Source organism: Oncorhynchus clarkii, chromosome 1 (assembly GCF_045791955.1).
Source record: "Oncorhynchus clarkii lewisi isolate Uvic-CL-2024 chromosome 1, UVic_Ocla_1.0, whole genome shotgun sequence".
In the NCBI taxonomy this organism is placed as follows: Eukaryota; Metazoa; Chordata; class Actinopteri; order Salmoniformes; family Salmonidae; genus Oncorhynchus; species Oncorhynchus clarkii.
The window spans coordinates 74801584-74828885 of NC_092147.1; the positions used below are offsets into that span (position 1 = coordinate 74801584).

General features: G+C 42.5%; 1 protein-coding gene across 5 annotated transcripts; it reads left to right on the forward strand.

The window, feature by feature from the left end:
* Positions 1-6926: 6926 nt before the first annotated feature.
* On the forward strand, positions 6927-27119 carry LOC139412155 (alpha-actinin-2). Of its 5 annotated transcripts, none has more exons than XM_071158989.1 (21): positions 6927-7547; positions 13618-13732; positions 13826-13945; positions 14264-14350; positions 14586-14673; positions 14881-14959; positions 16363-16444; positions 16999-17084; positions 17995-18087; positions 18336-18566; positions 18804-18951; positions 19149-19299; positions 20791-20899; positions 23127-23267; positions 23598-23780; positions 23884-24018; positions 24199-24378; positions 24536-24682; positions 25621-25686; positions 25856-26014; positions 26205-27119. In XM_071158989.1, exons 1-21 carry the CDS (start codon positions 7416-7418, stop codon positions 26361-26363), a joined length of 2691 nt encoding a protein of 896 aa, XP_071015090.1. In that variant the 5' UTR covers positions 6927-7415; the 3' UTR covers positions 26364-27119. The 5 variants fall into 5 exon arrangements, with proteins under 5 accessions (XP_071015090.1, XP_071015075.1, XP_071015098.1 ...); XM_071158974.1 differs by lacking the exon at positions 25621-25686 and adding an exon at positions 25085-25162 and having other exon boundaries at positions 7208-7547; XM_071158997.1 differs by lacking the exon at positions 25621-25686 and adding an exon at positions 25085-25162 and having other exon boundaries at positions 7208-7547; positions 23622-23780.
* The last annotated feature ends 183 nt before the right edge of the window (positions 27120-27302 follow it).

The following is a 27302-nucleotide window of genomic DNA, read 5'->3' on the forward strand; positions in this document are numbered from 1 at the left end:
CAATGCTTTGGATGCTAAGATGAATTGGGCTGCCTTATTCCTAGATTTGTCAAATGCTTTTGATGCAGTTGATCATTCAATCTTGTTGAGTAAGCTGTCTGTGTTAAGCCTTGGCACTGATGCCTGTATGGTTTCAGAATTATCTTAGCGACAGAACCCAGGCTTTTATGATAGACGGCGTTAACCTCTTAAATATTATGTTTAATATGCTGTATTATGTGTTTTATTATAGTGTGTTTTATTTGTAATGTATACAGTGCATTCGGAAAGTATTCAGACCCCTTGACTTAGAGCCTTATTCTAAAATGGGTTTAATTGTTTTTTTCCCCCTCATCAATCTACATACTATACCGCATAATGACAAAGCATGAAAAAGGATTTTAGAAGATTTTTTTATTTTTTTATTTTTTTGAATTTTCCAAAATAAAAAACTGAACAATCTCATTTACAGAAGTATTCAGACCCTTTACTCAGTACTTTGTTGAAGCACCTTTGGCAGCGATTACAGCCTCAAGTCTTCTTGGGTATGACGCTACAAGTGTGGCACACCTGTATTTGGGGAGTTTCTTCCATTATCTGCAGATCTTCTCAAGCTCTGCCAGGTTGGATGGGGAGTGTCGCTGCACAGCTATTTTCACGTCTGTCCAGAGATGCTCAATCAGGTTCAAGTCCGGGGTCTGGCTGGGCCCTCAAGGACATTCAGAGACTTGTCCTGAAGCCACTCCTGCGTTGTCTTGGCTGTGTGCTTAGGGTTGTTGTCCTTTTGGAAGGGGAACCTTCACCCCCAGTCTGAGGCCATGAGCAGAGATGGAAAAAGTACCCAACTGTCATACTTTATTAAAAGTAAAGATACTGTAATAGAAAGTGACTAAAGTTAAAAGGAAAGTCACCCAGTAAAATAATACTTTAGTCAAAGTCTAAAAGTATTTGGTTTTAAATATACTTTAAGTATCAAAAGTAAATGTAATTGTTATATACTTAAGGATCAAAACTAAAAGTATATATTACATTTCACATTGCTTATGTTAAAACCTCTACGGGATCGGTGTCCCCCCTGTTGGACGGTTGAGCTAACGTAGGTTAATGTGATTAGCATGAGGTTATAAGTAACAAACAAAATTCCCAGGACATAGACATATCTGATATGGGCAGAAAGCTTAAATTCTTGTTAAATCTAACTGCACTGTCCAATTTACAGTAGCTATTACAGTGAAAGAATACCATGCTATTGTTTGAGGAGAGTGCACAATTATGAACTTGAAAATAGATAAATAAACCAATAAGGCATATTTGGGCAGTCTTGATGCAACATTTTGAACAGATATGCAATGGTTCATTGGATCAGTCTAATACTTTGCACATACACAAAATTCAAATTGCACCTGGACTGGAAAATTATGGCCTTTCTCTTGCATTTCAAAGATGATGGTACAAAAATGTTTTTTTAAATAAACGTTTTTTCTTTGTATTATCTTTTACCAGATCTAATGTGTTATATTCTCCTACATTAATTTCCCATTTCCACAAACTTCAAAGTGTTTTCTTTCAAATGGAATCAAGAATATGCATATCCTTGCTTCAGGTCCTGAGCTACAGGCAGTTCAATTTGGGTGCGAAATAACAACACAATGTCAAATACAGGTAGCCTGGTCAAATAATTAACATCCAATCACATTAACTGTTACTCTCTCGCGGGAATTCCACTAACGGTCCTTATGTAGCCAAACGTAGCTGCTGCTCATTCCATTTGCTCGAAAATTGATCAATGGTTAAAAAAAGTAAGGCCCGCGTCCATGGAGACATACCAGCTCTACTGGTAGTACTGCTACTACCAGCAGTACTACACCTGCACCTGTCGACGACACAAGTTGTTCTTCCACGAGCACATCCAACGCTAATTCTACATTTGTTGTAAACCCAGCTAGCATGGACTCTGACAGTGTGAATCTGATGCAGCCGAAGAACTACTGCCCCCTTACCCGGGAAAGCACCAAGCTACTGCCCCCTTACCCGGGAAAGCACTGAACAACAGACAGGGAGGTTGGACAATCGTAGAGGCGCAAATATAATGAGAAATACATTGATTTGGGGTTCACTTATATTGGGAGTAGTGCCTTTCCTCAGCCACAGTGTGTTATATGTGCAAAGGGACTATCTAACAACTAGATGAAACCTTCACTCTTCAGCAGGCATTTAGATACAAAACATGCCAATTTGAAAAAGCCACGGGAGGTTTTATTGCGAGAATTAAGATGACTTTCAAGTGGTAAGACATGTAAAAGCAACAGATACCATAAATAAGAAGGGGCTAGAAGCATCTTATATGGTGAGCTACCGAGTGGCTAGGACAGGCAAGCCCAATACTATTGCGGAGGACATAATTCTTCCTGCTGCCGTGGTTATGGCTGGGGCATTGCTGGGGGAAAAGGACAAAAAACTACACAGACAATGCCTTCATCAAACAACACTGTTTCACGACGCATCAGTGACATGGCAGGAGATGTTTTGAAACACTTACTGCTTCGCATACAAGCCAGTGAATTCTATGCGTTACAGCTGGATGAGTCAACAGACGTGGCGAGCCTGGCACAGCTTCTGGTATATATGTCTGTTACGTTTATGGGGGTCAATTAAGGAAGACATCCTCTTCTGCAAACCACTGGAAACCAGGACAACAGGAGAGGATATTTTTTAATTATTGGACAGCTTTGTGACATCAAATGGACTTTGGTGTTCAAGATGTGTTGGTATCTGTATTGAATCGTGCAAAAGCCATGACAGGGAAACATAGTGAAGCGGTAACACGCGTGCAAGCAGTTGCTCCTGATGCCATGTGGGTACATTGCAGCATCCACCGAGAGGCTCTTGCTGCCAAAGGAATGCCTGACATTTTGAAAGACGTTTTGGACACTACAGTGAAAATGGTTAATGGCTTTGTTATAGCAAAGCCCTTGAACTCTTGTGTATTTTCAACACTATGCAATGATATGGGCAGCGACCATGTAACGTTTTACAACATACAGAAGTGTGCTGGTTATCAAGGGTAAAGTATTGACATGTTTTGAGAGACGAGCTTAAAGTTTTATTTACTGACCACAATTTTCACTTGTCTGAACGCTTGCATAATGACGAGCTTCTCACACGACTGGCCTATCTGGGTGATGTTTTTTCTCGCCTGAATGATCTGAATCTAGGATTACAGCGCAGGTAGTTTCCCGAAACGGATGACACAAACAACTGGATTCGTTATCCCTTTCATGCCCTGCCTCCAGTCCACTTACCGATATCTGAACAAGAGAGCCTCATCGAAATTGCAACAAGCGGTTCTGTGAAAATTTTATTTAATCAGAAGGCACTGACAGATTTCTGGATTGGGCCGCGCTCAGAGTATCCTGCCTTGGCAGATCAAGCTGTTAAGACACTGATGCCCTTTGCAAGCACGTACCTATGTGAGAGTGGATTCTCTGCCCTCACTAGCATGAAGACTAAATACAGGCACAGACTGTGTGGAAAATGATTTAAGACTGGGACTCTCTCCAATACAACCCAACATTGCAGAGTTACGTGCATCCTTTCAAGCACACCCTTCTCAATAACCTGCGGTGAGTTACAATTTTCGATGAACAAATAAGGTTTTATATGTAAGATGGCTAAGTAAAGAGCAAAATTATTGATTATTATTATATTATTATTTGTGCCCTGGTCCTATAAGAACTATTTGTCACTTCCCATGAGCCGGGTTGTGACAAAAACTCACACTCATTCTTATGTTTAATAAATGCATCGTATAGTGTGTGGCAGGCTTACAATGATGGCAAAAAACAAAATTTGAGAGTGCGCTGACCCTGGTGCTAGAGGGGGTACACAGCTGGAGGTTGAATGTTTGAAGGGATACGGAACTATAAAAGGTTTGGGAACCACTGCTTTAAGCAAACCAGACCACACAATTACATTTTTTATTTATGGGTATCCAGGGGCACAATCCAACACTTAAACATAATTTACAAACAAAGCATCTGTGTTTAGTGAGTCCGCCAGATCAGAGTCAGTAGGGATGACCAGGGATGTTCTCTTGATAAGTGTGTGAATTTGACCATTTTCCTGTCCTGCTAAGCTTTTGAAATGTTAGTAGTACTTTTGGATGCCAGGGGAAATGTATGTAGTTAAAAGTAAATTATTTTCTTTAGAAAAGTGGGGGAGTAAAAGTAAAAGTAGTAAAAAATATAAATAGTAAAGTAGAATACAGACACCCCAAAAAACTACTTTAGTAATACTTTAAAGTATTTTTACTTAATTACATTACACCACTGGTCCTGAGCGCTGTGGAGCAGGTTTTCATCAAGGATCTCTCTGTACTTTGCTCTGTTAATCTTTCCCTTGATCCTGACTAATCTCCCTGTCCTTGTCATTGAAAAGCATCTTATTAGCATGATGCTGCAACCATCATGCTTCACCGTAGGGGTGGTGCTATATTTCCTCCAGACGTAACACTTGTCAATTAGGCCAAAGAGTTCAATCTTGGTTTCATCAGAACAGAGAGTCTTGGTTCTCATGGTCTGAGAGTCCTTTAGGTGCCATTTGGCAAATTCTATCTGGGCTGTTATGTACCTTTTACTGAGGAGGGGCTTCCGTCTGGACACTCTACCATAAAGGCCTGATTGGTGGAGTGTTGCAGAGATGGTTGTCCTTCTGGAAGGTTCTCCCCTCTCCACAGAGGAACTCTGGAGCTCTGTCAGAGTGACCATTGGGTTCTTGGTCACCTCCCTGACCATGGCCCTTCTCCCCCGATTGCTCAGTTTGGCTGTACGGCCAGCTGCCAGGTGTGTGCCTTTCCAAATCATGTCCAATCAATTGAATTTACCACAGCTGGACTCCAATCAAGTTCTAGAAACATCTCAAGGAGGATCAATGGAAACAGGATGCACCTGACCTCAATTTCGAGTCTCATAGCAAAGGGTCTGAATACTTATGTAAATAAGGTATTTCTGTTTTAGTTTTTTTTATACATTTTCAAACATTTCTAACAACCTGTTTTCGCTTTTCATTATGGGGTATTGTGTGTAGATTGATGAGGACATTTTTTCATTTTTTTAGAATAAGGCTGTAATGTAAGAAAATGTGGAAAAAGGGAAGGGGTCTGAATACTTTCTGAATGCACTATTGTTTTTTATTTATGTATTGGGTTTTATTTGTAAACATATACAGGGCTCTCTTGTAAAAATAGTTTTTATCTCAATCCCTGTTTAAATAAATGTTTATACCAATCCCTGTTTAAATAAAGGTTTATACAGAATAAATAATATCCATTAAACCTAGTGTTCAAACAGGGAAATGGTTCCAATCGTTTTTCCACGATTCATTTTTCCGGTAGGGGATTTTAGAAAAGCTTAAAATAAGGGCTGTGTTTTGTGTAAGTTTATCCAGGCATGATGTTTTGGTAACCATGTAAATCTCTATAGGACAAGGTGACCCAAAAATGAAACACTAATTAGCTGCTAATTTGCCTATCATAAAGAACTACAAATGCCATGATGATATGGACGAAGCTGCCAAATCAAGGCAAAGGTAAGAATCTCTGGATTAACTATCTAATGTTAGATAAATGTAGTAATGAATAAATGGGAAATATGTATTTAAAAGGACAATTTTGTGAACTGTCTTGTGCAAGTTTTAAATTAACACAACACCTTTTAGCAAAGGTCTCAGCTAGAGATGACACGCAGGAGCTTGCAGGGATTTGTAGTTTTGCTTGATGTCTACTTTGATGCTGATTAGCATTCTCGAATCTGAGAGTAAATAGAGCTGAATATATTGATAAAAGTCACCTTGTCCTAGAGAGATTTACATGGTTATCAAAACGTCATGCCTGGGTATGCCTACACGAAACAGCCCTTATTTTAGTCTTTCTAAAATCCCCCCTGGGAAAAATGAATGGTGGAAAAACGATTGGCCACTAGGTTTTATGGGTATTATGACACCTCCACTGTGTGACTCTATGCCAAGAGCCCTGAACCTCTTGAGGAGCCTGAGGTCATTACATTAGCAATTTCCTAAAGCATATCTTATGCTTCCCAGCTGAAACATTTGACGCATATATTTTGATAACATTTAATGATGTTTTTGTTTTTGGTCTTAGTCAAAAAATAATGTGGCAGACAGTTTGTGCACACATTTTTTCTTGAGGCAAGTCCAGTAGTCAAAGTCTAGGCCCCTTCGTTGGTGATTGATCAACAGTATTACTCCTAGTAGTCATTAAGTGTTTGTTGTCATCCAACAATATTTTTTCACTCTTCGAAATACTGCACCAAACATCTTAGCTATATGTAAAATTGCAAGATTAACCTCTGCCAAAACTTTAACATTAATGACAGATTTCTTTAGTCATCTTAAATTAATTCAGACTATTTAGAGAATGTGTTTCTGACTATGTTGTTGCTATGGTGGCTCACGAGGGACAAACAACAGTAATATTGCAGCTTTTTTCTTGTTTTTCAAGCGAAGGTCTTTTGGGAGTATGCATTGCCTAGCCAAGTTCTGCCAGGAGCAAACCAAACCTATCTATGCGGACACTATAAGGGGATAGCGTTTCTTCATTTTTCTATTTTCCAAGCCTCTCACTTGTACACGCCTCTCCGATGACCTCACAGGCCCCATACCACTTCTGACAAGACAGTCAAGCCAACACATGAACCATTACGCCAATAGGTCGGACATTTTGGCATAACGGTTAAGGTGTTGGCTGGACAGTCACAGGGTTCGAGTCCAGGTCCTGCCAACTCCCCGAGTTCGCCACAACATGGTTTCATTGTCTCAACTGCCCCTAATTTACTACAACTTCCGAGTGCTTTGGAGAAGGTCAGCTTGAGCAAAGTGAGGTGTAGAATCACTGATCTACAAATAGGATTCCTTGACAAATTATAGGCTTTGTTCAATTAAGATTCGTAGAGTAACGCCTCCCCTGGCTTATTAGCCGATCCGCCTACCGATCCCCCACAATCATGATGGGGCACACTCTTTTCACGCCACTTCGATACAAAGTGATATTCGTAGCAGGTTAGGGAAGCATTTTCCCTAACCCTTTCCCTAACTTTAACCTCAGTCTCCTAACCTGCTTTATACGTTTCCCTAACCTGCTACATCGAAGTGGCGTGATAAGAGTGTTTCCTCTAAGTGTATAGCGCCCTGCGCGCCTGTCATGTGACCTGTCAGTACTAATTGCTATCAGCATTTGTTCCACTGTGGCAACTGCGGCCAGACCGAACACCGGCAAGCGTGTGAGAGAGGGAGTTAAATAGAAAGATAGGGAGACAGAGGAAGTTACCCAGCCCAGAAAAAATATTAAATTATCAGTCTAAATACATAAGGATATTGGAAGACAAAAACTAATTGAATTTGGGAGAATACAAAGACTCGCAATGATGACCCAAATAGAGACGACAGTGCATTATAATAACGGATTCGGGGATGAGGAGGACTACATGATACAGGAGGATGAGTGGGACAGGGACATGTTGCTGGACCCTGCCTGGGAAAAACAGCAAAGAAAGGTAGGTCAAGAGAAGATAACCTGCAGATAACCAATTTAACAAATTAACTTTACGCAATTCAGTATGACTACTTTACGCACGTGATTGGGAGTTCATATGAGAGCAAATTAACATTTGTTTGCATTTCCATTGTTTTATTAATTTAATATTACGTTGAGCGCAGAGCGCAGGCTCAAAACTCTGTCTCTAGTTCCTGGTATTTGGTTCAGCCGGAGCCGAGGGTCTGTCTTGGCTCCAGTTGACGGGAATATTGACGGACGGATGCGGTGGGTACCAGCTAACAATAGCTCAATGAGCGGCTCTTAACTTGCCATTCCACTGATACGCGAGGAATGAGAACTGTCAACAGATGCTTCTAACACATGATGACGTCCTTGGGATTAGAATGGATGCTATATCTAATTTTAGTGTCGAGACCAAAAGGCATTATAGTAGGTTAATCCAGTGTCCTTAGTGTGGAATTATTTTGTTTATAGAAACCACAGAATACTGTTCCAAGCATCTGAATATTAGGCCCCCAAATCAGTATCCGTCATGAGGGTGCTGCAGCACCCCTGATAAATCATAAAGAAAAACCCTTGAATGAGTAGGTGTGTAGGTGTGTGTATATATATATATATATATATATGGGCTCCCGAGTGGTGCAGTGCACCCCTTCTTCCCGCTGCGATGAACATTTCGAAAGGAAGACATAATAACCTTTTGTTTTACTATTTTCTACATTGTAGAATAATAGTGAAGACATCAAAACTATGAAATAACACGTAGTAACCAAAAAAAAGTGTTAAACAAATCAAAATATATTTGCCACCCTTTGCCTTGATGACAGCTTTGCACACTCTTGGCATTCTCTCAACCAGCTTCACCTGGAATGCTTTTCCAACAGTCTTGAAGGCGTTCCCACATATACTGAGCACTTGTTGGCTGCTTTTCCTTCACTCTGCGGTCCAACTCATCCCAAAACATCTCAATTGGGTTGAGGTCGGGTGACTGTGGAGGCCAGGTCATCTGATGCAGCACTCCACCACTCTCCTTGCTCAAATAGCCCTTACACAGCCTGTGTGTTTTGGGGTCATTATCCTGTTGAAAAACAAATGATAGTCCACTAAGCGGACACCAGATGGGATGGTGTATCGCTGCAGAATGCTGTGGTAGCCATAATGGTTAAGTGTGCTTTGAATTCTAAATAAATGACCGACAGTGTCACCAGCAAACTCCCCGCACACTATCACACCTCCTCCTCCATGCTTCACGATGGGAACCATACATGCAGAGATCATCCGTTCACCTACTCTGCGTCTCACAAAGATAGGGCAGTTGGAACCAAAAATCTCAAATTTGGACTCATCAGACCAAAGAACAGATTTCCACCGGTCGAATGTCCATTGCTCATGTTTCTTGGCCCAAGCAAGTCCATTCTTATTGTTGGTGGCCTTTAGTAGTGGTTTCTTTGCAGCATTTTCGACCATGAAGGCCTGATTCACGCAGTCTCCTCTGAACAGTTGCTGTTGAGACATGTCTTTTACTTTACCTCTGGAAAGCATTTGTTTGGCTGCAATTTCTGAGGCTGGTAACTCTAATGAACTTTTCCTCTGCAGCAGAGGTAACTCTGGGTCTTCTTTTCCTGTGGCGATCCTCATGAGAGCCATTTTCATCATAGTGATGGTTAAGTTTTCTTGAAATTTTCCATATTGACTGACATTCATGTCTTAAATTAATGATGGACTGTAATTTTTCTTTGCGAATTTGAGCTGTTCTTGCAATAATATGGACTTGGTCTTTTACCAATTAGGGCTATCTTCTGTGAACCACCCCTACCTTGTCACCTCACAACTTATTGGCTCAAACTCATTAAGAAGGAAAGACATTCCACAAATGAACTTTTGACAAGACGGATCCCAGGTGACTACCTCATGAAGCTGGTTGAGAGAATTCCAAGAGTGTGCAAAGCTGTCATCAAGGCAAAGGGTGGCTACTTTGAAGAATCTCAAATATACTTTTTTGGTTACTACATGATTCCATATGTGTTATTTCATAGTTTTGATGTAGTCACTATTAACCTAAAATGCAAAAAATAGTAAAAATAATGAAAAACCCTGGATAGAGTTGGTGTGTCCAAACTTTTGACTTGTAACGTATATACATACAAAAATTATAATATTTGTGCACTTGGTCTTTATTACTACTGTATGAGCGGGTTGAAAAATACTTGTCAGCAGAGCATTTCACCATTTCCCCAAACTTTATTGCTATGGAAGAGGTTGAACTGTACCTCAAATATCTTGGTTTAACAAGGCAAAACAAATATTTATTTTTAGGGGCATGCTAAAGAAGACCTACAGTTGAAGTCAGAAGTTTACATAGAGGTTGGAGTCATTTAAAACTCGTTTTTCAACCACTCAACAAATGTCTTGGCAACAAACTGTAGTTTTGGCAAGTCAGTTAGGACATCTACTTTGTGCATGACACAAGTAATTTTTCCAACAATTGTTTACAGACAGATTATTTCACTTATAACTCACTGTATCACAATTCCAGTGGGTCAAACGTTTAAACAGCTAGGGAAATTCAAGAAAATTATGTCATAGCTTTAGAAGCTTCTGATAGGCTAATTGACATAATTTGAGTCAATTGGAGGTGTACCTGTGGATGTATTTCAAGGCCAACCTTAACTCAGTGCCTCAGTGCTTGACATCATGGGAAAATTTTAAAAAATCAGCCAAGACCTCAGAAAAAACATTCTAGACCTCCACAAGTCTGGTTCATCCTTGGGAGCAATTTCCAAATGCCTGAAGGTACCACGTTCATCTGTACAAACAATAGTACGCAAGTATAAACACCATGGGACCATGCAGCCGTCATACCGCTCAGGAAGGAGTCTCCTAGAGATGAACGTACTTTGGTGCGAAAAGTGCAAATAAATCCCAGAACAACAGCAAAGGACCTTGTGAAGATGCTGGAGGAAACAGGTACAAAAGTATCTATATCCACAGTTAAACGAGAGCTATATCGACATAAACTGAAAGGCCGCTCAGCAAGGAAGAAGCCACTGCTCAAAAACCGCCATAAAAAAGCCAGACTACGGTTTGCAACTGCACATGGGGGCAAATATGGAACTTTTTGGCGAAATGTCCTCTGGTCTGATGAAACAAAAATAGAACTGTTTGGCCATAATGACCATCATTATGTTTGGAGGAGAAAGGGGGAGACTTGCAAGCCGAAGAACACCATCCCAACCTTGAAGCACGGGGGTGGCAGCATCATGTTGTGGGGGTGCTTTGTTGCAGGGGGGACTGGTGCACTTCACAAAACAGATGGCATCATGAGGCAGGAAAATTATGTGGATATATTGAAGCAACATCTCAAGAAATCAGTTAAAGCTTGGTCACAAATGGGTCTTCCAAATGGACAATGACCCCAAGCATACTTCCAAAATTGTGGCAAAATGGCTTAAGGACAACAAAGTTAAGGTTGGAGTAGCCATCACAAAGCCCTGACCTCATACCTATAGAGAATTTGTGGGCAGAACTGAAAATCTGTGTGCGAGCAAGGAGGCCTACAAACCTGACTCATTTACATCAGCTCTGTCAGGAGGAATGGGCCAAAATTCCTATTGTGGGAAGGCTGCCCAAAACGTTTCACCCAACTTAAACAATTTAAAGGCAATGCCAAATACTAATTGAGTGTATGTAAAGTTCTGACCCACTGGGAATGTGATGAAAGAATTAAAAGCTTAAATAAATTATTTCAGATTCTTAAAATAAAGTGGTGATCCTAACTGACCTAAGACAGGGAGTTTTTACTCTGATTAAATGTCAGAAATTGTGAAAAACAGAGTTTAAATGTTTTTGGCTAAGGTGTATGTAAACTCCCGACTTCAACTGCATGTGCCTACTGAGGGCCTTCTGCCTGATATAGTTGGATAGCAATTTTGACCACGTGGGATTTGTTTCAGTTCTCAGTATCTTCTCTGGTGTCTTAAGTAGGACTCTATATTAGCTTTTCTAATAATTTCCCTTAACTTTAATCCTATTACCCAGTAAGAGCCACAGGGGAAGACAGGGCTGCCCTTGAATAAGACCTGCTGACACTCTGAACTGTCCTTACCTTTATACAGTATCCTAACATGCCCATTAGGCTACAATGTTGTAGCACATGCTAGGTGTTCCACCTGACACAACCAGGTATGCCACCCACTGATTTGGCCTGGTGTCGTGAAAATAACCTTGCCACATAAGACATTCTTGGAATCAAGAAGAACAATGAAGAAACAGCCTCAGGTGTTTGAACAAGTTTGACATGATCTAGTAAAATCACCTATTTGTCTTTTATATACAAATAAATGTAGGATTCTTTGACACCTTACAAAACATTATTGAACTTAGATTCTTTACCTCCGGAACACACCCCATAAAGCCACAAAGGCTCAGCTACTTCAATGACGGGTGGTCCTCATTGGACATGATTCATAAATATATTTAGCTCTGATCGTCAGGGCTGATGGAGGGGGGAAAAGGGGTGGGGGGGTCAGCAACTCTGGCGGGGTCGGGTCTGGGGGGCCAGCCATGTTCTAACGAGGAGGCAGCCGTTCAATGTCACATACACTTTGGTCTCTTTTGTCATGTGGAATGCGGCCTTTGTTTCAAAGCCTCTAATATTCCTAATTTGGACAGGCATTCCACCGGGCAGCCTCTCCAGATGGGTGACATTAACCCACAGCCTCTGGGGGACCAGGCTATGTGCTATAAGAACTTAAGGGCCAGAGGATCACTCTCCCAGTCATGCTGCGTGAACTGGAATGGCTTGAAAACACAGCATGTCAATAAAGCCTACAAACATTCCCTGTGTTTACACACAGTACCGTCAACACTGTAGATGGAAGCTGGAGGCAGATTTAGAAATCACATTCCTGGTTGCTGTAAGGAGTCTAATTGAGGCTGATCCACTGAGGCCTTTTGAGAAGAGATGTTCAAAGTTTGTGACACATCCAAGAAATGACATATTTGGGTGTTTCAAATTAGTCCCATAGCCCTCCACCCGTTTTAGCCTCTGCTCTTTCGGTATTCACATACCTGGAAGGGCTGGAAAGATTGGGAAAGCAATATGGCAACAGCTCCACTTAGCATTTTTTATTTACCCGACAGTAGTTAACATTTTTGTAAAAGTGTGTCTCTTTTCTTTGCAAAGAGAAACACGTGAGAGAAGAGTGCACTGTTTGCATGTGGCATTTTCATCTCATCTTGATATTCAGTGAAAATGATTTCTCCCATTTTCTTATCACTAGGACCACCAGAGCATGCTAAATTGAACACCTTATATCCTCTGGAAAGTGAGTTGGGGTCTGCTCAGGGCTTTCAACTGTACTGTGTTGATTGCCTTTGCATTCTGTTTGCTGTTGTGAGATAACTTAATATAAACATAGCAGGAGAGAGTGCTCATGTTGAAGTCTTGCATAATGATACAGTACAAAGCATGAACACATAATTAAAATCAAATTCCTGTGTATGTGGGAGCACAAATTATTTTATCCTTTACAATAGGCGCTAGGTGGGTTGGAGGGAAAGTGTTATTTTAAACCAAGGGGTTTGCTGACCCTCAACAAATAGGTTCATCTCAATATGTGGCACTTGCCACAGGGACCAGAGTCATCACAATTTATGACCTCCGGCTAAGTCCTGCTAAGCTGTTCTCTTGTATGTGTACAACCAGGCTATATACCAGAGCTGGGCGATACGGACAAAAATCCATATTGTGATGAAAGAAATTGGGGAGGTAGCTACATTCATAACGTTGGTTGGCAAACACTTTCAAATGGGAAGTGTATATGATCCTTCCAATTGGAAAAGTTAATGTCAAATTCACCGTTCAAGTTTTAAAACGTGGAACATTCTACTTTAGATGAATAAGACCATTGATGGAAAACTCACTCAAGGTTCTCTGATGAGCTCACAGGAAGTCTCTATCATCAATGCTCAACCCCATCCTAATTTGAATTCACTGCGTCAAAGTTATGTGAAAATTAAATTGTCCTATTTGTATTCTACTCACCAAAATATAATTTCCTTTGTAGACCTTCACAGCCTGGTGTAACTCCCACCTGAGGAAAGCAGGAACACAGATTGAGAACATTGAGGACGACTTTAGGAATGGCCTCAAACTCATGCTTCTCTTGGAAGTTATTTCAGGTAATGTTTGTTGAATATATAGATGAATACATAGTTGAATACATTGATTGGTAGTCATTCCACTTAGAGTTAAATGCTGTTTGTTTCTCCCAGGTGAGAGGTTACCCAAGCCTGACAGAGGGAAGATGCGTTTTCACAAGATTGCCAACGTCAACAAAGCCTTAGATTTCATCACCAGCAAAGGAGTGAAACTTGTCTCTATTGGAGCTGAAGGTGAGTTTTATTCAGGCAGTACTTCATGTTCAGGCAGCTCAGTATCTTTTGATTTGATTAATCCACATTCATTATTTTAGTCATTTAGCAGACACTTTTATCCAGAGTAATTTACAGGAGTAATTAGGGTTGAGTGCCTTGCTCAAGGAGACAACGACAGATTTTTCACCTAGTTGGCACATGGATTCGAACCAGCGACCTTTCAGTCACTGGCCCATCACTTTTGATCGCTAGCCTACCTGCCACCCCATTATCTTTTTGCAGTTCCCACTCTAATTATGTGATAAATCTGATGGTAATTGGATGTTTTCCCCTCAGAAATTGTGGATGGCAACATTAAGATGACACTTGGAATGATATGGACCATCATCCTCCGCTTTGCCATCCAGGACATCTCTGTAGAAGGTAAGATACAACAATTCAAACAAAATAGGATACTTAAAAATATGCCTTTATTACCATTGTATAATAGATGATGTCCTACATATGGATACACAGTGTTTTTATACTGCAGCTACCTTCTTAGCCAGGTCTCCCTTGAAAAGAGATGATCTGTATTGACTTCCTGGTTTAATGAAATAGAGATCTCACTGGGGAATAGCGCTGTTGAATAACTACTACTACTATTCTCTCCTCTCAGAAACCTCTGCAAAGGAAGGCCTTCTCTTGTGGTGCCAGAGAAAGACTGCCCCCTACAGGAACGTCAATGTCCAGAACTTCCATGTTAGGTGAGAACACTTTTTAGGCTTTGACTTATATGTATTTTTTCTATTTTATTATATTCTGTACTAATGTGTTAGTACTAAGTGATAAGACAGGCAAAGCTTGCAAACACTGTAGCTCTCTAGGACCAGCACTGGTAAACTTTACTCAGTTATCATACAACTCTGACTTCTGACCTCTGACCTGGTTATCTCTGCTGCCTGCTGGTGAAGCTGGAAGGACGGACTGGCCTTCTGTGCCCTGATTCACAGACACAGGCCTGACCTCATCGACTACGCTAAGCTCAACAAGGTCTCTTGTGTGTCCCAAACACTAACCATGATGGTGTCAAGTGCCTCCCACATACTAACAGAGAAGGGTTCCATATGTCCAGAGTAATAACTCCACAGTCTTTTCCCACAGCGTGGATTAACAGAAAGTTATTGCCTTTTGAGAAGCAGATATTAGAGTGCTTTGTTATGTTTAACTCTCCCAATTTCTCCTTACTGATGTCTGCATTCACTGTCTTAATGACATTCTCACCTGGCCCACCATTGTATAAAGCTGGAAGGACGGTTTAGCCTTCTGTGCCCTGATACACAAACACAGGCCAGATCTAATCAACTATCACAATCTGAAGGTATCGTATGTGTAAATAATAAGTAGACTATGTTGTGTGTAGAATTGCGTGTGCACTGCGTAGTTGTATGCTGTTCTAGGCGTATCCTTTGGTAGACTGGGTCACTGTAGTGCGTTCATTAGAGTTCAAGAGTATATTGGTGTATCAGTGTTCAGGTGTTGTGTATAGACACATTTTGTCAAATAAAATGTGTACGTGTCAAGAGTAGGCCACAGTGTGGAATATACATGTTTCTCCTTACACCTTGTAAGCTGTGGTCTTTTTAATAGTGACTGACATTTACATCTCCATCCTGAACTGACTTAGTCCTGACTGGGAATAGACAGAAATGTGAGTCACATCCCAGGAGAGCCCAGGGTTTACCTCAGCTGTGGCTGGCAGATACCTGTGCCTGGTACTGCTCTTTATAGGGCAATCAATCTATTCACGGTTGTTTGGAAATAGACAGGAAAATGGATAGATCAGTGGAACCCAAATCTTTTGGAAAGCCAGAGGCTTTGGGTTTCAGTAGAGGAGTCCCCCCTCTCTCGTTCATACACACACACACACACCTATATCAGAATCACCTTTATATGCCCCTCTGCCCCAAACCCCCCCCCCCAACACTCTCACGAGTGCATTGAGCCTAGACAGACCCTGTCAGCTGTCATGTCTGGCTCCAGGTGAGCGGGCTCAGTAAGCCCTCAGTATTAGCTTGCTGAAATGTCTCCGTGTGGGGAACAGGCTCATGGGTATCTTGCCCGCCCTGGATCTCTGCAGCTGCCACTGTCCTGTAACAGGCCTTTTCCCCTCGGCCGGCATCAGTGGAACAGACTTAGGACAATAGCAGCAGCATGAGCCCTCTCCTCCCACTAAACACACTGACTCACTCTACCCCATTAGTGAGGAGGCACTTACTGACTGACTGTCTGTCACCTGATGGTTAATTCCATCACTGGATACACAACAGTTTGTAAACTGGTTTCAAATACTGTACACATGCACATGTGTTCTCATATAAAAAGTAAATGAGAAGATGACTTTGTTTATTCGTTTAATTGGAAAGTATGTTTCTATAATATTTATAATTTTCTAGGATGATCCTATGGGGAACCTGAACCTGGCGTTTGAAATAGCAGAGAAGCACCTGGATATTCCCAAGATGCTGGACGCAGAAGGTAATGTCTTCTAAGGAAACAAAGTTTTGAAAATCGGTATTAGCTATAGGCATATCATTCTGCTCATTATGAAAACATAAACCATCTTATCTGGTACTGTAATGGTGGGAGTCAGACTGTGGGTTTTGTTACAGGATTCCCTGGAAGAGATTGCCAGGAAGATTGTCTGTACTTGTATGCACATTGTAATGATGAAGTCCTATGTGCCTGGTCTCCCCACACAGATTTTATAAGCGCAGCCAGGCCAGACGACAGGACTGTTATGACTTATATGTCCAGTTTGTATCACACATTTGCAGTGGTACAGAAGGTGAGGGGACATTGATGCTGTGTAGTCCTAGATACAACGTGACCTGGTCCTTGTTTAGATCTCTTTGCCATAGACCACCCCACCTTCCCTCCAGGATAGCCCTGCGCTAAGATGTTCAGGTTTGGAGTCGATCTGTGGTCCTTTTCCTCTCAGTGCTCTTGTGTTTCCTGTCTCCACTCTCCCTATCTTCCTCCTTTTGTACTTGTTGTCTGTCACCCTCTTCTGTCCCTCCCTCCCTCTGTAGACATCATCAACACCCCCAAGCCTGATGAGAGAGCTATCATGACCTATGTGTCCTGCTTCTATCATGCATTTGCTGGAGCCGAGCAGGTATACAGCTTGCACCATGAACAGTTTGAATTAAGTTTGTGAATGCAATGTGTTGTGGGTACAATACTTCCTAAACCAATTGATGATGATTGCCATATGTCAATCACTCCTCTCTAGCCTACGAGTTGTTTGAGGTCATAATTCTATTAAGTTGGCAAACTGTGAGTTTCACTTTGAAATTAATGTTTTTGAAACGATGCACACAGATTGCGTTAAAAGTATGAATTAAATGGTGTGCGTGTTGTGGGGGGGGGGGGGGGGGGGGGTGTACTGTATGAGGTATGGCATGAGGAATTGCATTAGATATGAGACAAGAACCACCTCACCTCTCTTTCCCACCTCATCTCACCTTAGCTCTCTTTCCCCCCTCCCCTCACTTCTCCTTTCCCCCTGCCCTCACGTGTCTTTCCCCCCTCCCCTCACTTCTCCTACCCCCCTTCCCTCACCTCACCACTCTTTCCCCACCCCTCACTTCTCCTTCCCCACCCCTCACTTCTCCTTCCCCCTCCCCTCACTTCTCCTTCCCCCTCCCCTCACATCACCACTCTTTCCCCCCTCCCCTCACCACTCTTTCCCCCCTCCCCTCACCACTCTTTCCCCCCTCCCCTCACCACTCTTTCCCCCTTCCCTCACCACTCTTTCCCCCTTCCCTCACTTCTCCTTACCCCTCCCCTCACTACTCCTTCCACCCTCCCCTCAATACTCATTCCCCTCTCCCCTCATCACTCTTTCCCCCCTCCCCTTACCTCTCTTTCCCCCCTCCCCTTAAATCTCTTTCCCACCTTCCCTCACTTTTCCTTCCTCCCTCTCCTCACCACTCTTTCCCCCCTCCCCTCACCTCACCTCTCTTTCTCCTCTCCCTTCACGTATCTTTGACCCCTCACCTCTCTTTCCTCCCTCACCTGGGTAGGCTGAAACGGCGGCCAACAGGATCTGTAAAGTGCTGGGTGTGAACCAGGAGAATGAGAAACTGATGGAGGAATACGAGAGGTTGGCCAGCGAGGTAAAGCAACACAGAAGCATACATTTGGACGTATGCTTTCATATAGGTCAACTTTCTTAGGAGAGCTACTTCTACCCCAATCTGAATACTCAAAAAGTCAATTGTCTTACACAAACTTGTAGGAATGGAATTTCCCAGTATTTAAATCAAATTCAATGTCGAATTCCTACTTAACTAAATTGAGAGGAATGACAACAAATGAACCGCAAATGAAGCTCCACCCCATCACCACTCACTGTGTCCCGTAGCTTCTGGAGTGGATCCGCCGGACCACGCCATGGTTGGAGAACAGGACTGCAGAGAAGACCATGGTTGAGATGCAGAGAAAGCTGGAAGATTTCAGAGACTACCGCTGCATGCACAAGCCCCCCAAGGTGCAGGAGAAGTGCCAGCTGGAGATCAGCTTCAACACCCTGCAGACCAAGCTGCGCATCAGCAACCGTCCCGCTTTCATGCCCTCGGAGGGAAAGATGGTGTCTGTAAGTGTAAACACCCAGCATTCAATGAAACATCATATCAAACTGATGAAACAGTCATCAGTCAAATTATAGTAGTTGTAGATAGCTATGGATATAGATCATCCAAAATACCTAGGTAAACACCAAGGCACTTTTGCCAAAACGCTGATAGACTTAAAAGCCTTTTTAATAGCATATCTACTGAGCGTGGTGCTTTGCTGGTTTTGACCTGTGTCTTTGTGTCTCGTGTGGCTGTAGGACATAGCCAGTGCATGGCAGGGGCTGGAGGGGGCAGAGAAAGGCTACGAGGAGTGGCTTCTGACAGAGATCCGAAGACTCGAGAGACTGGACCACCTGGCTGAAAAGTTCCGCCAGAAAGCCAGCACCCATGAGACCTGGGCTAATGGTCTGTCTGGGATATGATTGTCTGTCTGTCTGTGGAGGGTTTACTTATGTTTCTGGTTTGTCTAGAGTTTGAAGTTTGAATGTAATTGATTAGCTCCAAATCCTTAGAGATTTGTCTATGGGAAAATGTCAGTAAATCTTCAGCATTTGTTTTGGCTAATGTCTCAGTCTCTCTCGCTGTCTGTGTGTATGACCCAGGTAAAGAGCTGATTCTATCTCAGAAGGACTATGAGACGGCCACCCTGACGGAGGTGCGGGCGTTGCTACGGAAACACGAGTCGTTTGAGAGTGATCTGGCTGCTCATCAGGACAGGGTGGAGCAGATCGCTGCCATCGCACAGGAGCTCAAGTACGGATCCTTCCTCTGATCTTCAGGCTAGGCATCCCGCTAGCGGGACAACTTCCAGTGAAACTAGAGGGGAATTCACGCAATTCAAATAATTGGAATTCACGCAATTCAAATAAATAATCATAAAAATGTTGGATATTAATCGTTTAGGTACATACAAGTGTCTTATATCGGTTGAAAGCTTAAATTCTTGTTAATCTAACTGCACTGTCTGATTTACAGTAGGATTTACAGCGGAAGCATGCCATGCGATTGTTTGAGGACGGCGCCCCACATCAAAATATTTTTCCACCGGCACAGGTTTCATAAATTCACAAATAGCGATTAAATATTCACTTACTTTTTGAAAATCATCCTCTGATTTGTCATCCAAAGGGTCCCAGGTATAACATGTAGTCATTTTGTTAGATAAAACCCTTCTTTATATCCCAAAAAGTCAGTTTAGTTGGCGCCATCGATTTGAGTAATCCACTCGTTCAACATGCCAAGATAGGAATCCGAAAATCTACCCCTAACCTTTGTTTCAACAAGTATGTATGTATGTTCAATAGGAAACCAATATTAGCATGAGCGTGTTCTCTTCATTGCGCGCTCACACACGAATTTCCAAGACTGTGTTCCTGTAGTTAAACTCATTATTCTTACTCGTTTTGGAAGAAACAAGCCTGAAGCCTTGAACATTGAGTGCTGACACCTAGTGGAAGTCATAGGATTGAATCATTTCCCTATACGTTCCATTGTAAGAGCATGGGCTCTCAAAAAAAAAGAATTCCAGTTGGTTTTTCTTTGGATTTTCTCGTACCATATCTATTGTGTTTTACTCACCTACATTTCTACAAACTTCAAAGTGTCTTCTTTCCAATGGTACCAATTATATGCATATCCTGATTTCAGGGCCTGAGCAACAGGCAGTTTACTGTGGGCACGTCAGTCAGGCGGAAATTGAGAAAAAAGGAACCTCTAACCCTCCTAACCATCATCCCAACCAAGTCCTATTCCTAAAATCATGGCTTTGACAAGGACTGCGACTGGAATTCTTCTTAAATAATACCAATGTCACAATCGTCGTATTGAGGAGACCAAAGCGCAGCGTGGTGTGAATGCATACTTTAATGAATGGACGAAAAAACAAGAAGTACACTGAAAAAAACAAAACAAACTAACCAGACAAACGTGACCGCTATAGAAACTGAGTGCTAACATGCAACATGACATAGACAATAACCCACGAACCACAATACAAAACAGGCTACCTAAATATGGTTCCCAATCAGAGACAACGACAAACACCTGCCACTGATTGAGAACCATATCAGGCCAAAACACATAGAAACAGACTAACTAGACATGCAACATAGAATGCCCACTCATATCACACCCTGACCAAACAAAACATAGAAACAAACAACGCAAATAATGGTCAGAGTGTGACAACCAAACCGTCTGAAGTTGCTCTTCATTGACCTATATGCTGCCTGTGGTGTTGTGCAGTGAGCTGGACTATTATGATGTTGCTGCTGTCAACCAGAGGTGCCAGAGAATCTGTGACCTGTGGGATCAACTTGGTACACTGACCCAGAAGAGGAGAGAGGCTCTGGAGGTGAGTGCAGGGGGTTGAGGTTTGGGACATGACATGTTATATTCCCAGCTAAGGTAAACTGGCTAAGCTGTTGTGCCAAGTGAAAAGTAAGCCAGCACAGTACAGCTTGGTAGTGTGGGAATGAGAACCAGTTCCATGAATCCAGAAGAGAGCTGAATAGGTAAGGCAGTGAATGACGTTACCTTGGGGTGGGGCGGATTGTTCACAGGACAACTTAACCCATAGTAATGCTAAATCTCATGTATATTATATTGAGATAGCTAGGGGTGAGATATGAATACACAGCTGATTGAGGAGGGTGGAGTAATTGGTCCACTTAGTCTACTGATGGCACATATACAGTGCCTTCAGAAAGTATTCACACCCCTTGACTTTTTCCACATGAAGTTGTGTTACAGCCTGAATTTCAATTATATTATATTGAGATTTATGGTCACTGGCCTAAACACGCAATAACCCATAATGTCAAAGTGGAATTGTGTTTTTAGAACTGCTTACAAATAAATAAAACATGACAAGCTGCAATGTCGTCAGTCAATAAGTATTAAACCACTTTGTTGTGGCAATCCTAAATAAGTTCAGGAGTAAATCATTTTCTCATCAAGTCACATAATAAGTTGCATGAACTCACTTTGTGTGCAATAAGTGTTTAACATGATTTTTGAATAACTACCTCATCTCTGTACCCCACACATTCAGTTATCTGTAAGGTCCCTCAGTTGAGCAGTGAATTTCAAACACAGATTCAACCACAAAGACCAGGGAGGTTTTCCAATGCCTCGCAAAGAAGGGAACCTATTGGTAGATGGTTAAAAATGTAAATAGCAGATATTGAAAACCCTTTGAGCATGGTGAAGTTATTAATTACACTTGGGATGGTGTATCAATACTCCCAGTCATTGCAAAGATACAGCCTTCCTTCCTAACTCAGTTGCCATAAGGCCAATGATGACTATAAAACAGTTACAGAGTTTAATGGCTGAGGATGGATCAACAATATTGTCGTTGTCACGATCGTTGAAATGAGCGGACCAAGGCGCAGCGTTCGTAGAGTTCCACATACGATAAACAGCTGTCTCTGATTGGGAACCATACCAGGCCAACATAAACCATTAATCACCTAGATGACCCACCCAAGTCACTATCACGCCCTAACACAATATTAAACTAATTGACAGAGGGAAAAAAAGGAAACCAGTACAGAATAAAAACATTCCAAAACATGCATCCTGTTTACAACAAGGCGCTAAAGTAGTACTGCAAAAATTGTGTTAAAGCAAATTAACTTTTTTTTCTGAATACAAAGTGTTATATGTTTGGGGCAAATCCAGTACAATACATTACTAAGTATCACTCTCCATATTTTCAAGAATAGTGGTGGCAGCATCATGTTATGGGTATGCTTATAATCGTTAAGGACTGGGTAGTATTTCAGGATAAAAAATAAATGGAATAGAGATAAGCACAGGCAAAATCCTAGAGGAAAACCTGGTTCAGTCTGCTTTCCACCAGACACTGTGAGATGAATTCACCTTTCAGCAGGACAATAACCTAAAACGCAAGACCGAATCTACACTGGAGTTGCTTACTAAGAAGTGAATATTCCTGAGTGACCGAGGTACAGTTTTGACTTAAATCTACTTGAAAATATATGGCTAGATGTGAAAATGGTTGACAGAGCTTGAACATTTTTTACAAAATAATGGACAAATTGCAAAAGCCAGGTGTGGAAAGTTCTTAGAGACTTATGTAAATTAGGTATTTCTGTATTGCATTTTCAATAAAACATGTTTTCACTTTGTCATTATGGGGTATTGTGTGTAGATGGGTGAATTAAGGCTGTAACACAACAAAACGTGGAATAAGTCAAGGGGTATGAATCATTTCTGAAGGCACTGTATATAGATAGATATGGTTACCTGTCCAGTATCTGGCTGGCAGGATGCCCACAGTCCCTTTCCTCTGATCCATATTGGGCACTCATGACCTACAAATTTGTCAAGACAAACAGCCAGGCCTGGGATTAGGGTGACTCAAATGGGCTGCTGTCTGCCCCCTCTCCCTGCCCAAAGGAAGGGGTCTAATCCATGCAGACCACCTTGCCAACTCAGCAGTCAATTGGGTCATGTCAATGTGATGCATCCTGGGATTAGCAGTCCAAACAGGCAATGTTGATGAATTGTCAATGAGATTAATGACAAGTGTTTTTTTCTCTCCTGTTTTCCAGAGGACAGAGAAGTTGCTGGAAACCATTGATCAGTTGTTCCTGGAGTTTGCCAAGAGATCAGCACCCTTCAACAACTGGATGGAAGGGGCCATGGAGGATCTGCAGGACATGTTTATTGTACACACTATCGATGAGGTCCAGGTACATCATTTGTATTTATTTAACCAGGCAAGTCAGTTAAGAACAAATTCTTATTTTCAATGATGGCCTAGGAACAGTGGGTTAACAGGCTTGTTCTGTGGCAGAACAACATATTTTGACCTTGTCAGCTCGGGGATTTGATCTTGCAACCTTTCGGTTACTAGTCCAATGATCTAACCACTAGGCTACCTGCCGCCCCATAATGCTTGTATTTTAATCATTCTATGGTTATTACAACTGTTACGTCATTTTGACACAGTGCCCATTACTTGCCATGTTCTTGTAAGTACAAACCAACACGGCAACTTCTCCTCTCCTCCTTCCCTGCAGAGCCTGATCTCTTCCCATGAACAGTTCAAGGCCACCCTCCCAGAGGCAGACGGAGAGAGACAGGCCATCCTGGGGATCCACATGGAGGTGCAGAAGATCTCCCAGAGCTACGGCATCAAGGCCAACCTCATCAACCCCTACAGCACCATCACCACCGAGGAACTCCTCGCCAAGTGGGACAGGGTAGGACCTCGAAATTCACATACATACACTTGAGACACGCATGCATATACAGTCACTTTCTATGTCAGATTGATGTATGTGTTGTCATCATGTTGCTGACCAGGTGAAGAAGCTGGTTCCCCAGAGAGAAGGCTCCCTCCAGGAAGAGCTAGCCCGGCAGCATGCTAGCGAGAGGCTGAGACGGCAGTTTGCTGTCCAGGCTAACCTCATCGGACCATGGATACAGACAAGGATGGAGGTCAGAGAGTCAGCCATCTGTTTAGTGTCTAGGGCAGGGGTCTCTTAACACTGTTCCTGGAGAGCTACTCTCTGGTTGTAACCTACAGGATGGTAGCTCTTCAGGAACAGGGTTGGAGAGCCCTGGTCTAGGGGTATCTGGAACAAAAACCTGAATTGCTCATGTGTGTGGTTCTGACAGGAGATTGGCCACTGCTCCCTGGAGGTGGGTGGTACCCTGGAGGACCAGATGACCCAGCTGAAGCAGTTTGAGCACGTCATCGTCACCTACAAGCCCAACATCGACAAGCTGGAGGGAGACCACCAGCTCATCCAGGAGTCTCTGGTGTTTGACAACAAGCACACCAACTACACTATGGAGGTACTGCAGAGCACCACAGAGAGACGGTCTCTGCATGCAGTCTATTAAGATTAGATGTGGTCATGGGGATAATGATGATGGATGTCTTTGAGATTTCATTGGCAGCTGGTTAATCTGCCTGTCTGTGTCTATACCTGTCTTGGCATCATGGTAACAGCACATCCGTGTGGGCTGGGAGCTCCTCCTCACCACCATCGCCCGCACCATCAACGAGATCGAGACCCAGATCCTGACCCGTGATGCCAAGGGCATCAGCCAGGAACAGATGCACGAGTTCCGCTCTTCCTTCAACCACTTTGATCGGGTACAGTGCTCATTCCGCTTCCTGTACTCCCGGTTCTCTGATTCATATATTAACATTTAACCTGAATGGCATGTTAAGTAGCATAATACCACTGACAAAATAAATCATTCTCACCTGTCTTGCCTTTCTTATTCAGAAGCTGCGTAAGGAAACTGGGATAACTGTATATTGTTGTTGATACTGTACTACGGTCACTGCTCTCTGGGCTTGGTTGTTTAGACAGTTAAAAAATATAATACAACAACTATTGTATGATAGTGTAATGTACAGGTCTATAAAAAAACTAAGTATTTGATATTGGTTCCACATTGTTGTAATGCTATATGTTATAAACACTTGCATGTGTGTGAGAGAGAGACACTTCTGAGTGTGACTAACACCCCCTCTAACACCTGGCCCCAGGAGAACACAGGCAAACTGCGTTGTGAGGAGTTCAAGGCCTGTCTGATCAGCCTGGGTCATGTGGGCAATGACCATCAGGTACTCAACCCTACTGACCTCTAAACTTTCATGATCCCTGACTGACCTCTCGCTGATGACTTGGCCTTCTTCCATCCCTTCTAGAGTAGACCACACCTGCTGCTACCTCTCATATGTTTTTAGTTGTATCGATATTTTGACAGTTGGGCTCTACAGCATGACAATGTTGGTGGCAGCAGCTTTGGCCTGTTATGACAGTTAATTTAGAATTGACTCCTAAAGTATTTATTGTCTCTCACTCCATGTCTTCTAATGTTACTGTCACTGTGTCCATCTGTCTGGTTGTGTCTGTGTCCATTTCTCTGTGTTAGCTTTGGCCTTCTCCCCTTCCCGATCTCCACTGCTCTGCCATCCACCTTCTCTTGGTCTCCCTTCTCCTCCCTGTCCCATCCCTTCTCCTCCCTGTGCGGTGACCCACTCCCAACCTCCACCCTACGACCCTTGACCTCTGACTACAGAAGAAACACGGGGCGATGGACACTGATGACTTTAGGGCCTGTCTGATCTCCATGGGTTATGATTTGGTAGGAGTCTCAATATGCTAATGCAGAATTACAGTATGCAAACAATGCATAACAATACCAAAAGGTATTGATAATATACTGTATGTGTAATGACGCAATGACGAATAAAGATATGTGTTCCTTTCTCTGATCTCTCTCTCCCTGATCTATGTCTCTCTTTGACTGTCAGGGTGAAGTGGAATTTGCCCGCATCATGATGCTGGTAGATCCCAGTGCCACTGGCATGGTGTCTTTCCAATCCTTTATCGATTTTATGACCAGAGAAACCACTGACACAGACACCGCCGACCAGGTCGTGGCATCCTTCAGAATCCTGGCAGCCAATAAGGTGTGTGTGTGAGAGAATATGAATGGGAGTGTGGCAATTGAGTGTACCATGTCAATCACACAGAAGGGGTGAATTCAGTATAACAGTAAACAGCCATATTATTCTGTCAGATTAGGAAAATTTGGTAGAGCGGACTTCTCTAAATGAGCCCGTTTTCTCCCCCCTACCCCTTCTCCTCCCCCCTCCACAGCCCTACATCCTGGTTGAGGAGCTGAGGAGGGAGCTCCCCCCAGACCAGGCAGAGTACTGCATCTTGAGGATGGCCCCCTACAGTGGTCCAGGGGGACCCGCGGGGGCTCTAGACTACACCGCCTTCTCCACTGCCCTCTACGGAGAGAGTGACCTCTAACCCTGCAAGATGACCCCCAAGATTGACCTTTTGATGCCAGCCAACACTTCTGGATGAAATCCCCTTTAACCAAACACACTGTAAAAGCAAGGCAAAGTTAGCTATGTTAGATTCACATTAGGTAGATATTGTACATTTGCCTACTATTGTGTGGCACAGTAGTTTCCCTCATATGAGTTCTGCAGTGAAGTGAAGATAGCAGATAACAAAAACTGTTCTAAGAAAAATGATATGATTGTATAAGCTACAATAGTTTGATATAATAGAACAGTTGACTACAGTAATAGCAGCAGTTGGATATGTAGCTAGAACAGAAAAATACCAGCCTAATAGTAAACATTGTGTCCTCATCTCCTGTTAGTGCCTCAACAGGAACTAACATACAGTATGAGTTCTGATTGGGAATAAGACAGAGTGGTATGTGATGATCCAAACATCAGGATTATGATTATTTAAATGTTGGGATATCCGTTTGCTGATTTGAGAGATTAGATCTGGACTATTTTAGCAAAAGCTTGATTGAAATGACAGTAAAGTATGCCATTTAAGTATCATAATAGGTTCTATGATAGCACACTGATAACTGTGTAAGGTTATCAAGTGTGCCTCTCATACTCCATTCTAAAAAAAGTAATGACCAACATGTTGTTTATGTCAACAAAATGTACTTGTGATATAATCATAGCACATGGTGCCTGCTCTATGCTAACTTTTCTCGCAAGTTACCCAATATAAATGAAGAACAGTTTGGCTAAAGGCTATGAGTGATTAATTGAACAATACATTCCACAGTTCATACACAATATATACATCTCAAACCCAAAGCTAAGAGCCTCTTCACACACTTACTAGACATTTTTCGTAAACATGTTGGCTACACGTTACTCAAATGTAAACCTCTGGAGGTAGTGCACAACACTCTCTCAACAGCTGCCCCCC